The sequence below is a fragment of the Gossypium hirsutum genome, chromosome A03 (genome assembly GCF_007990345.1).
Source record: "Gossypium hirsutum isolate 1008001.06 chromosome A03, Gossypium_hirsutum_v2.1, whole genome shotgun sequence".
In the NCBI taxonomy this organism is placed as follows: Eukaryota; Viridiplantae; Streptophyta; class Magnoliopsida; order Malvales; family Malvaceae; genus Gossypium; species Gossypium hirsutum.
The window spans coordinates 67459441-67472735 of NC_053426.1; the positions used below are offsets into that span (position 1 = coordinate 67459441).

General features: G+C 35.4%; 2 protein-coding genes across 3 annotated transcripts; one reads left to right on the top strand and one right to left on the bottom strand.

Annotated features, from left to right (window-relative positions):
- The first annotated feature begins 2324 nt into the window (after nt 1–2324).
- LOC107887361 (pentatricopeptide repeat-containing protein At5g66520) lies at nt 2325–4111 on the top strand. 2 transcript variants are annotated; one of them, XM_016811565.2, is made up of 2 exons: nt 2325–2783; nt 3060–4111. In XM_016811565.2, the coding sequence occupies exons 1-2, from the start codon at nt 2534–2536 to the stop codon at nt 4109–4111; spliced, it is 1302 nt and encodes a 433-aa protein (XP_016667054.2). In that variant the 5' UTR covers nt 2325–2533. The 2 variants fall into 2 exon arrangements, with proteins under 2 accessions (XP_016667054.2, XP_016667053.2); XM_016811564.2 differs by having other exon boundaries at nt 2325–4111.
- Nucleotides 4112–4389: 278 nt separating this feature from the next.
- On the bottom strand, nt 4390–6778 carry LOC107887362 (probable leucine-rich repeat receptor-like protein kinase At1g35710). Its single transcript, XM_016811566.2, has 11 exons — nt 6549–6778; nt 6308–6455; nt 6146–6217; nt 5983–6054; nt 5806–5877; nt 5573–5716; nt 5411–5491; nt 5242–5313; nt 5043–5114; nt 4689–4760; nt 4390–4603 (listed from the first exon to the last, which is right to left on the bottom strand). The coding sequence occupies exons 1-11, from the start codon at nt 6625–6627 to the stop codon at nt 4513–4515; spliced, it is 975 nt and encodes a 324-aa protein (XP_016667055.1). The 5' UTR covers nt 6628–6778; the 3' UTR covers nt 4390–4512.
- Between the last annotated feature and the right edge of the window lie 6517 nt (nt 6779–13295).

Sequence of the window (13295 nt, forward strand, 5' to 3'; positions counted from 1 at the left end):
GCACATTTCTTATACCGAGACCCTCAAGGATTTGTTAAAATTTGATTGTGGTTAGTAAAATGAGTCTTCTTCCTACTTGGCTCCTCCCCCTACTAAAAGTTTCTCTTTAATTGATCCATTTTGTGTACAAATTTTCTTTGGGGCTTGAAAACAAGATAACTAGTATAAAGGTACACTATAAAGCACAAATTTAATCAAAGTGAGCTTCCTGTTGGTCCTAGTAATTTTGATTTTCAATTGATAATTTGAACTCCATTTTATTGAGGATAGGTTGGAAGAATTTGTTCTTCTTGTTTAGGAATCCTAACTCAATCCCCTAATATTTACCTACTTCCCTAAAGAATGCCTCCGAACATTCTTTTGAATTTGGCAATTCTTGTTGATTTTGTGCTCCAATTTATTGTAGTTGATACATGATCTTGATAATGTGTTATATTGCTCCAAAATCATTTTCACTGTGTGGCATGTCTCCCTTGTCTTAGGCCTCTAATAGGATTGAAAGTACTTGTAGGGGAACCATTAAGCAGTGTTTGATATGAAACAGTCGAAATGCACTGCATGATGAGATTAATCCATTTTTCCTCCAAACCACTTGCTTTCAATACTGCATATAGAAAATTCCAACTCAACCTATCTTATGCTTTGTTCATATCCAACTTCAGCGCCTTTATGCTTCTTTGCCTTTTGTTTTCCTGTTGATGAAATTAATAATCTCTGAAGCCAAAATGACATTGTTTCCTACTTGCCTTCCCCCAATAAACGCATTCTGATACGAGAGATAATTTCACTAAGAACAGGCTTTAAACACCTTCGATATGACCTTCTATGCAACATTAAATAGACTTTGGTACTAACTTTCTCCGAGCATTTTCCTTTGAGAATTAATACAATGAAAGTTTTATTCAACTATTTCAATAATTTATCGGTGTTGAGGAAATTAAGGCACGCATCAACCTTAAGTGGACCTACTACTTCCCAATTTTTCTGGAAAAAGTTCTTTAGAAATCCATCTAGTTCCAATGCCTTAAGAGGTCCCAAATCAAACATTGCTTTTTGTATTTCCTCTTCCATAAATAGTGCGTTGAGGTTGTTGATTAAATGCTCGGGAATTTTTGGGATATCCAAATTGCTTAAAAATCTTTCTATCTATTGAACATTATTACAATCCTCTTCTAAGAAGATGCTCTTGAAAAGTTTTTCTAAAGCCCCTCTCAATATCTTCTTGATTATCCAAATTTCTTCCCTCTTCATCTTTGATCGTGTAAATTGTGTTTCTGATCTTTCATCTGTTGGCCAAAAGGTGAAAATATATTGTATTTCTTTCTCTTTTGACTATCCAATTAGTTTTTGATCTTTGGTGCCGTAAAATTTGTTCTTCTTCGAGGTCTCTTTCTAGTTCATTTTTGAGAAATCTTACCTGGTCGATGGATGATATGTCTTTCAAGTTATTTTGCACCTTTGCTATATTCTCCATGAGAGCTTGTTTCCTTTTATGGATGTTACCAAATGACTTTCTATTCCATGCTTTGAGTCATTTCCTTTTAATTTTTAATTTCGAAAGGAGTCTAAATCCCCTTTGTTCTCCAAGCCTCCTTAACAATATCTTTGCTATGTGGTTCGAGCAACCACATTGCTTCTAAGCAAAAAAGTTTTCTCATGTTGATATTTTGCTTGTTTGAGTCGAGTAGGATCACACTATGATCTGATTCTACAAGTGGAAAATTATACAAGTATACTCTAAGATAGTCTTCCAATTGTATCGCATTGCCGAAAGTTCTATCCAATTTCTCTCGTGTTGCCTGTTCGCCTCATTTGTTGTTCGTCCATGTGTTTAAAGCACTTTTCACTTCAAAAGATGTTTGTTTAGTATTGTTTATGGCTCCAAAAACACTTTTAGCCCCAAAAACACATATAGCTTTGATTGTGATTTGAATGAATATCTGAAAATTTTATTTTAGTTCAATTATATATATTTAAAGAAATAAACACATCTATTTATTTTTATTTTTATATGTAATATGTAATCGTAAAATAAAATTATATGAATAATTTGTGAAAATTAAATCAAATTAACATATATAAAATTATACAAAATCAAAATCCACATATAAAATTACATATTATATAAAAGTTTAGATTTTGAGATTAATTACATAGGATATTAAGAAGAAATGCAACAAGATTTTGGCTTCATTGCAACAATGAGGAACTTCATGCATCAACACGATTGAACTTTAGATATTTACAGTCAAATGGTATTGCTTTCGTGTTTTACAGCTTAGTGAATCTTTTTTTTTTCTTTTTTGAGAAAAGCTTAGTAAACTTTAACATTAGAATTATGAATGATATTGTGCTTATCACTGTGTCTATGTTTGTTTTAAGACTCTTGGCTAAGGCTCGAAGGAAAAACAGTTCGGTCTTGTCGTGCGTCGAACTCAAGATTTTCCAGCTTAAATAAAAAGATCCACTAAAAAATTTATTGAATTTCTTCCAGAAACCATGTCAAAAATTCAACATTTGCTTTTCTAAAACAATGTCAAGCAGTAGCAAGAGATGCCTAACACTTTTGGAGAAATGCAAGAACATGAAACAACTAAAGCAAGCTCATGCTCAAGCATTCACGTCTGGTCTTCGCGCCAACAGCTTTGCTTTGAGCAGGCTCTTAGCTTTCTGTGCAGAGCCCAATCACGGAAGTCTTACCTATGCCTGGAACCTCTTCACACACATTCAGGACCCCACCATTTGTATCTGCAACACCCTCATCAAAGCTTTCTTTCTCAAAGGTGAAACCTTTAAAACCCTCCAATTTTACAGCAACATGTTGAACAAAGGCATGTCCCCTGATAATTATACTTTGCCTTTTGTGTTGAAAGCTTGTTCAAAGTTGCAGTTTTTTCACTTTGGGGAATTGGTTTATGGTCATTGTCTGAAACTGGGTTTTGTGTTTGATATTTTTGTGGGTAACGCTTTGCTTTCTATGTTCTGTGGGTTTGACAATGTGAAAGTAGCAAGGTACATCTTTGACGATATTCCTGGGCTTGATGTTGTTTCATGGACAGTTATGATTTCTGGGTATGGGCAAATGGGTGATATCGACACTGCAAGATTGCTGTTTGATGAGGCTCCAGTGAAAGATAGAGGAATTTGGGGGGCCATGATTTCTGGATATGTAAAAAATAATTGCTTTAAAGAGGGCCTTTACATGTTCAGGCTAATGCAAATGAGTGATACAGAGCCTGATGAGGCTATATTTGTGAGTATTCTTAGTGCCTGTGCTCGTTTAGGTGCTTTAGATACCGGAATTTGGATTCATAAATATATGGATCAACAGAAGTTTCCATTGACTCTTCGTTTGAGGACTTGTCTTGTGGATATGTATGCAAAATGTGGGAATTTGGGAATTGCTAAAAAGCTGTTTGATGAAATGCAGCAAAGAGATGTTGTTAGCTGGAATGTAATGATTTCTGGAATGGCAATGCATGGGGATGGAGGAAGTGCAATTCAACTGTTTAGGCAAATGGAGAAAGATGGTGTCAGGCCTGATGACATTACTTTTATAGCTCTTTTTAGTGCTTGTAGTTGTTCTGGTCTAGCATTTGAAGGTCTAAGGATACTGGATAGAATGTGTAACGTGTATATGATTGAACCTAAAAGTGAACATTTTGGGTGCATAATTGATCTACTTATCCGAGGTGGGCTCTTTGAAGAAGCTAATCAAATAATTCAAAGAATGCCAGATTCAAGCAATCCCTCTGACGAAGCCATTGCCTGGAGAGCATTGCTGAGTTCGTATTGTAGTAGCGGAGAAGCCAAACTGGCTGAAGTTGCTGCTGAGAAGCTCATGCGACTAGAAGATCATAGTGGGGTATATGTTTTGCTCTCAAATCTGTATGCATCCTCAGGGAAGCATTATGATGCCAAAAGAATAAAACAGATGATGAAAAGCCGAGGAGTGAATAAGGTTCCAGGATGCAGCTCTATCAAGATCAATGGGGAAGTTCACGAGTTTATCGCGGGGGAGAAAAGCCACCTACAAATGGAGGAAATACACTTAATTTTGGAGAAGTTAGACAAGCAATTGCATCATGCAGGTTTGAGCCCTTATTCATAGCAGTGGCAATTACTGTTGGGCTTAACTGGCTAACTGGCAAACAGCTACCTACAGCCAAATGGTAGTGTGAATGAAATGTCTCCACATCAGCATCTCTTAAAGAGTCTATTCGAAAATGTCCCCAGATTTTTACGGATGTGTATTGGGTGCTATCAGTAGGAGTCACGCGCCTTAGCATCATAGCAAAAACAAGCAAATAGCTTTTTGTCTGAGCTCTTTTTTTCGGTTCAACTTTGGTGATTTAGATCTGCATTTTGCCATTGCTCTTTTTTAAATGATTCAATGTAAATCTGTTTATTTTCCATTGCTAGAGAACTAGATGAACCACTGTCTTGGCAAATATAATCTAAATTTCCAAAATTGATATCAACAATAGAGAATACTACATAGCTATTTTGACTCTAAACTAGGAACTCTGAGTCAGCAAGTTCCAGGATCCTAGGGACACCGATGGATTTTGCTCCTTTCTGGAATGAATTTCCTGCAATGTACCTGTCAACAATTTCTATGAACTGTCAATTAACAGACCTTATAAGAGTTGTAACTTGGCCAGAACTGAGAGTAGAAGAAAACTTGCATTTCTTTCACAAAGGGATGTCTATAGAGTGCTTCAGGAATTCTTCCTGCAAATTGGTTGTGATCTAAATGCCTGCAGTTCCAATAAGATCCAATAAAAGAACATGTATGGAGACGAGTTGATGAACGCATTGATGCTAAATTAGCTCAGAAAGCTGGAATAAACTGCGAATGCAGTGTGAAAGAGGCAACGAGCGATGTCTAGATACTCGAAGCTCTAAAGAAAGGCCAAGTTATGTTCAAGAAGCAAATTAAATCAACTTTCTGGCTTAATACAATGAAACCCTACTTCAGCTACACACTTTATGTAAATTGCGACTAAAGAAGTATCAACAATGTCTAACAATGAACTTACAAGGATGTCAACCGGGGGAGATGAATGATTTCATGTGGTATTACTCCTGAAAGTTTGTTGTAGGATAGGTACCTGTGACCAGTATGTTGAATAACGAAAATCCGAGTTAGACCAGAGTATTCTAACATAGCTAAAAGGGTATCCGATAATAAGGCGAACTCCATACCATATCCCAAAGGTTAAAAAGCACCATACTTACAAGATTTCCAAGTTGGTCAAGCCTGCTATCTTTGCCGGAAATCCTCCAGTTAAGTAGTTATTATTTAGGTAACTGCAGGCAAATGTTTTGAACAAAAGTCGCAGCAATTATCCATTCATTGGATTTAATGAAGGTGGTAACGGTTTGAGTGAAGTTATTGTCAACTTACAGGTTTCGAAGCGATGGGAAACAACCATACATGCTTATGAGCTGTTTTATAGTACCGACCAAATGATTGTTCCCAACATCCCTACCAAACATATGGAATTAGAAGCCGGTGAAGGAAGGTTCACTAAGAACATTATACATTTAAGGAGATTTGGCATCTTACAAGTGCTGAAGTTTCTCCAAAGTACCTAACTCTGCTGGAATCCGGCCTGAAAACCGGTTTTGATGCAGATGTAAGTAACGAAGCTCCGGTAGACTCGCTAGCTCCTTCGGGATTTCCCCTTTAAAGTTATTGAAGCTCAGATACCTACACAAGTTTGAGGTCAGTATGAAACAATAATCTTGAAGATCATAATATGAAACGCACACATAAAGACACTTGGAAGTGCTACTTACAGATGTGTTAGACTCTTAAGTTCACCAATTTCAGAAGGAAGAACATCTTGTAGCTTATTCCATCTCAAATTACTAAACCAAAAAACAGGAAATAACCCATTATTTCATAACCTTAGATTCTAGCTCTGAACAACATATAATGTTGATTAAAACCAAAGAGAAACAAAGGAACCATACAGTATTTTAAGACGTTTAAGCCGCTCGATTTGAGGCGGAATGGGTCCGGTCAGCTTGTTATTATGCATATCACTGTAATAAGCAACAATTTAATAACTTATTTTAATTCAACGAAACAAAAGAAGGAAATTAATGGTAACGAAAAGATTAATTATATTCATACAGTCTTGTAAGATCGAACAAATTTGTCACCGGAACGGGAAACGGCCCCACGATTGACACTGCATAAACTTCTCTGAAAATTAAGAGGAAGCTAATTATTTAAATTTTAAAAATGAAAGTTTTTAATTAAAAATAGAAAAATAGTGAAGAAAATGAAAATTACAATTCGGTGACAACTCTGTAGTCACCCATGAGGGTGCAGGTGATACCGGACCACGGCGGCAGATTTCCATCGCCGCAAGGATCGTCACCGACCCAAGCGTACACCACTCTCCAACCTAACGACGCCTTTATTTCGTTCAGTGCTTTAACTGCCATAACGAAATCGAATACCAAATTTAAAAAAAAAAAAGAAAAAAAGAAAAATAAAGGAGCAATAATTAAGAAAAAAAAAGTAAAATTACCATCGCGTTTGAGAGTTTTGCAGAAGGAAAGGTTGAGAACTGGAAAGAAAAGGAAGAGAAGAGTGAATAAGCGCGCCATTTTCAACAATTATAGTTCTTTTAAAAAAAATATCAATTGAAGAAGGAGATCATCAAAAACGAAAGTTGGAAAAATTGGAAACCTGAGTTCACAGATATTTTGCTGAGAGTGTGTCGGATTCAGTTAAGTTTGGTCGGGAGAGGCGCGCGCAAATTTGGAAAGTCAACCCCCGGTTGTTATTTTTATTTTTTCAAATATCTTGGGAACATATGTGGGCCCGGTTTTTTACATGCTTTTCCTTCGGTTTTATTTGTCTACTATTCATCCGCCTTGATTAACGGCCTAACCCACACTCCTGCATTTTATATTTCACTAAACATCTTTTAAACTTCTAATTATTCTAATTACATCTCTATATTAATAGACCTTCTTCAACGCTGCTGTTGCATCCTCGTGATCAGCATTGATTCGGTTGACAGCCAATTTGTGCTCTTCGACAACTTCTTCAACTCAGCACGCAAAGCTGCGACATCACTGGTTAGTTCATCATTTTTCACCTGCTCAGCCCCCAACCTCCCACCGAGTTCCTCATTTTGCTTATAAATCACCTTATTCTTGGATCTCATTCCTTGCCACTGCTCCTCGGAAACCTTAAGGTTCACTACAAGCTCCCTTTGGGTGGCCTCTGTTCTGCCAATTCTCTCCTCAATGCCTAAACTAATTACGGAGGCCAAATGAATTCGTTAATGATACTAAAATGTGGCTTGAATGCAATGACATAACATGGTTAAGAAGGTCTTAACACTAACAAGGTAGGATAAGTAGGTTTATCCATTGCTACTTACATTGGTTGTTTAAAACGTGTAGGTAAAGGATTCAACGAGAATTTTAAGGTGTGAGCTTGGAGCTTCGCATCTTCCTTCGAAATTAATTTATAGTGTTTTGAAACCCATTGAGATGATATGGCAATGTTTTATGGTAGTATGAAATATTGATATGGCAATGTTTTATGGTTATAGTATTGCCTGAGCGGCAACTTGTGTCGCCTACGCGGCTTCTTAATGAATAGTCGTTATTAATCAGTATCGCCTAAGCAACAGCTTGAGCTGCCTAGGTGGCTACTTAATGTTCGCAATATTCAAATGATGTGCAAAGGTACACAGTTGTAAACAAGTAATACAGTAGTAAGTATAGAGTTATCATCTCCACATGGATTGTATATGTAAGTCAACAATTGCAAAATTTAATTATTAACAATTCGAAAAGTAATTAAGATTTTGGATGTGAGGATTTAATTAATGACTCAAACTAAATTAAACTAAGTATGCAAAACAAATTAAATAACAACACAAAAGATAATAACAGTGGAAAAGTTTAACACTTACAACAATGACATGAAAGGTTAGAATAATTTTTTCTCCTTAACAGACAATCATTAAAAACAATTCTATAATATGTTCAATGACTTCGTGGAAATATGACAATTTATTAATTCAATTTCTTCAAGCCGTAGGCTTCTCTTGAAGTCCTACATCAACCTTTTAGTTAACATATATCTATGCCAAATTAACACCAAGATCACCTTCTCAAGCATCATACATAAGGACTATGCATGCAACAATTGTCTCTCGATATCATTTCAACATGCACCATTTAAGTTGTACCTGTTCTCAGATTAAATAATTAATTCAATTACTTACCAATGTTGGCCATGCATTTGTAAGTTTGACATGTAAATTACTTGAATGAATAAACAATGATATATACAAACATTAATAGCAAAAAATCAACAATAGCATATCAAATATCAATAATCATTCTAGTAAAACAATATTAAGCCATGATCATTAAATTAAAAGCAAGAAGACAATTTGTAATCATGTTTATCAACCTAACAACACAATAACAAATAAGACAAAAGAAAGATGAAAGATGAATAGCCAATAGTGGTTCTCTGAAGCTGTTAAACATTTAAGAAGAGATGATAGCTAAATCTGATGGTTCTCCGTGGCTAACTTTTGCTTGCTCTCTCATGGTCGCTCTCCTCTTCTCTTAAGCACCGTTCTCACCTTAATGCTCTCAAGATAATGCTTTTCTTTTTCACTCTAAACTTTTAAGTCAAATCCTCTCAATTATGGTATGTGGTGGTACATCTTTTCTCCTCAGACTCATCCCCAATTTATATTATTGAGTCCCCTTCTATTTTCGGTGTTGGTGACGTAAACTCGGTTACGAGTTAATTCATGATTTAAGTGTCCCGGTTATCTAAATAGGTACTTGCTTGGTTAATAATAGAAATATGAAGAAATAAATAAATGAAAGGCTAAACTTGGATATAACTTGCGAATATAGACAACCAGAAAAGAATCGACGCTATAGAACAACGTGACCCATTTTCTATATTGTTGTTAACACTCGAAATTTTGGGTGGATAAGGTTGATCGCCAAACTTTGGAATGGAAAACAAAGTGATAAGATCGAGTTGGTGAACGCCACAAGAAAATATTTTTTTGATAAGTTCGGTAAGTTCTTAAAGAACAAATAGTTTAACTCGAATGAATTTTTATCATAAAACATCTAACCTTTTACAATGCTTAAACCTAATATTTATAGGACACAACTAGTTAGATTAATAGCTAACATTCGGCCATAAATGTAAATACTAGAATGTTTTTATTGGCAATCATCCATATTTTGGAAAGACAAAGATATGGGTATCAAAATGTTGGTACTAGAAATCTGAGATTTAAGGCACCAAAAGTGGGATTGAGATTTGGCATGAGATATTTGCAAGATTTTTGGTCCCTAATTGTATAGTGATTTTGCAAGTTGGTCCCTGAACCTCAACTATAAATAGGCCTAACCATTTCTCATTTGAATCATCCCACATTTGTTATTCTCTACTTAAAGCATTGTTCTCTCTCCCTATTTGTAAATTTTCACTTGTATTTTGGAGTGAAATATATTTGGCAGTGCCCGAGGATGTAGGCAATGTAACACCCCTCACCCGTATCCAACGTCGGGACAGGGCTCGAGGTGTTATCGAACTTAAACATTCACAAACATACAAAATCGGGTCACCAAATTTTGCCCAAAATTAAAACTTTTCAAATACATGCATATCGTCCCTTATACAGGCCTTCGAGGCCTAAAACATACATTGGGGCAGTTTGGGACAAAACCGAAAACATTTGATAAACTTTAGGCAACTTAATAAATTTTCTTGCTTTAGAGAGTCACACGCTCGTGTGGGTGGGGCCGTGTGGTCACACACGCCCATGTGGCTTGGGTCACGCCTATGTCCTCATCCCGTGTAACTATCTGCTTATGACGTTAGCAAAATAATATATACCACACATGCCACACGCCCATATACTAGGCCGTGTCCTCCACACGGTTGAGACACATAACCGTGTCTTTGCCCATGTAGCTAACACTTAAGCTATTTTCCAAGCCTTATATTGACCTTAATTTTCCCCCATACTTTTACACATCATAGGTACAAATTATAACATCAATTTAATGTTTAATCAACCTTTGGTGAAATTCAATTAAATAATTGCATGTATTCATACATGTGTTTATTACCCAACACTTAATCTCTACACATTCAACAATTGTCCATGTTCAATCATTATTATCTTACTACCATGCCACACATTCACTCCATGACCACGACCATCTCAAATGCTCCTGGGGCATTCATCATGTACATGTAACATATACGTCTCATACAAAGTGAACAAGCATGATCACATAACCACATCACAATACATTAACACATACTATGGACAAATAGGCTTACAAACCAAAAATCATTATAATCTACATCTCATGGATATATACAATGAATTAATATAAGCCAACATCTTGGCTAAAACATAAAAACACATATCAATAATTACGTCCCTATACATGCCACTCACTTGAAGAAATTAAGTTTCAACAATACTCCAAAGATGGTAGCTTGGTAGTGTGAGGTTGACTCCGACGATTTCCAACCCCTAGCCGACCTGAGGACACTAGAAGAAATGGAAGGGGGAGTAAGCTTTACACTTAGTAAGTCCATATGAAAATAATAAGCATTATAACAACATGTTTCCTAGGTAAAACAACTATAATTACACTTTTACTCATATTTTGGTCAAGCTGTCTACTCGAGTCATAGTCGATAAACTATTTATAACTTGAGCTACAGAACTCTAAATTAAAAACCGTTAATTTTCCCTGAAACTAGACTCATATATCTTATTACTATAAAAATTAAAGAATTTTTTGTCTATCCAATAAGTACATTTTATTCTTTAAACTCTCCCTTATTTCGCTGTCTGACAGTTTTGACCTCTATCTACTAAAAATCAAATATCTCGTAGTACGAGACTCGGATAATGTTTCTGTCTCTTTTTATTGAAAATAAACTCATTTTAGGATTTCATTAATATGAATTTTAAATCATAATTATTTTGTACAATTTCTAGTGATTTTCCAAAGTTAAGACAGGGGAGTCTAGAATCACTCTGACTCTATCTCGCAAGAATTCAAATATCTCATAATTAAAAATTCTTTGGCTTACACTGTTTCCTTTATGTGAAACTAGACTCATTAAGCTTTCCTTTATGTGAAACTAGACTCATTAAGCTTTAATTTCATATATTATTCAGCTTCTAATTCAACTTCCACCATTTATGGTGACTTTTCAAAGTCTGGCTACTGCTGCTGTCCAACACTATTTCGGTGCAAAATCACAATAGCTATCATAATTTCATTGTCACACTGATCATGGAATCATTATTTCATAAGTCCCATATTCAATTACCCAATGTAAGTTAACATGATACTGTAACACAATTCATAACCATAAGCATAAGGATGGTTCATCTTTCAAATCTTTTCACTTGTTCATCATGTATACACATATATATGCATGAATTCGCTTACTCATCATTTATCACATTTCAATAAGGCATCACTTATGAGTATAATGTACGTACATGTACATATCTGTAGCATATCAATTAACTTTACCTTTATCACCATGCCCATCTCAGTACTTTCATTGCATTATTCATTATAATACCTGTTGAACTTCTCGAAAATCTCAATGGATAATCCATTTACCGTCAAGTCATACAAGTGATCGTCTCAAGTACGCTGTGACACCCCTAATTTGACCCTAGTCGGGAAGTGGTTTCGGGACCACTAAACCGAGTCATAAAAATAATTAACCGTCATAATGGATGCTCATTATATGTACATGTGCATGTGTGAAAATTTCATGTTTGAATTTTGTTAATTGTAAGTGAATTTTATCAAATAGGACTTATGTGAGAAAATTTAGAAATGTGCTAGGCAAATGCAAAGTGGCCTATTAATGCATATTGTGAAAATGATGGGTTTGCATGTCAATTTACCCAAATTAAGGCATAGTGGCCGGCCATGATATGAGTGGAAACATGTCACAAACATGTTATGTTAGTGATGTATGTTAGGAACAATAAAATAAGGAGTATGGGTAATAAAGAAATGGAAAAAAAAAGAAAGAATGTGTGTGATTGTTTCTCCCCCCTCCCCATTGCCGTGAATGTAAGAAAGAAAACAAAAAAAAAAGTGTCCATCTTTTTTTCATTTCTCTTGGCCGAATGTTCTAAGGAGGAAAGGAAACAAGTTGTGTTCTTTGGTTCTTCTTGGCCGGATTGAGAGGAGGAAGGAAAGAGTGAAGCAATCGGTCATCTTAGGTCGATATTAAGGTAAGGAAGTTGATACTAGTTCTTGAAATCCTAGTTGATTTTGAGTGAGATATCAAGTTATTGTTGGTAACCCATGTTGAAATTGTGATTTTGGAATAAGTAAGGTTTTCGGCTATGGAGATTAATAAGGGTGATGGTTGTGTTTCATGTTAAATCTAGATGAACAATGGTAGTTGCTTACATCTTGATGATTATGAGTTTCTTTCTTGGTTCTACCTTAGATCCATGAAGTATATTTTTATTTGGTGTTGTTGGAAGTATCGGCCATGGTATATCCATAAGTGTGATTTATGCTTATTGCATGGTAGGTAAGATTTATGTTTTGGATATATGTTTAAATTTGGTTATAATCAAATTTGTGATTCGGCTCTTGCACATATATATATATGATTGCACATGACGTATTGGTATGACCTATATATTATCTCAAGGTATATACTTACACATGATGGTGCTTCGGTTATGGATTAAATGATGGATGCGTATTGAGTTATAATATGTAATGCATTAGTTAGTAAAATGTATGCCATTTATGTGTGGTATTAAGTATATAATCGGCCTCAACATAGACATGCATATTCGGCCATAGGAAGAAGATGGTGTTGCATGTATTCGGTTAGAGGCAAGCATATTGATGCTTTTGTCTTGGCTTAGAAAATTTGGCCAAGGGGGAATATTAGCTAAAATGTTGAGTTTGATTCATGATTCCATATATATATGTGACTCTAATGCCTAAAGTATATATGGGCTAAGTACCTTGAGGTTTTCTTTTGATGTTCGAATGAATTGTATTAAATTGCTTGATGTGATTAAAAATGCATATGACCATTGTGTAGTTGAGCTAGAAGGTGGCCATATGACCAATCAAACTCCTTGTCATATTCGGCCATAAGCTAGCATAATGAGACTTTAATAAGTTAAATTTGTTTGAATTAGCTTAAGAGCTTAGAGGACCAAAGTTGGATAAAGGAAAGGAAAAAG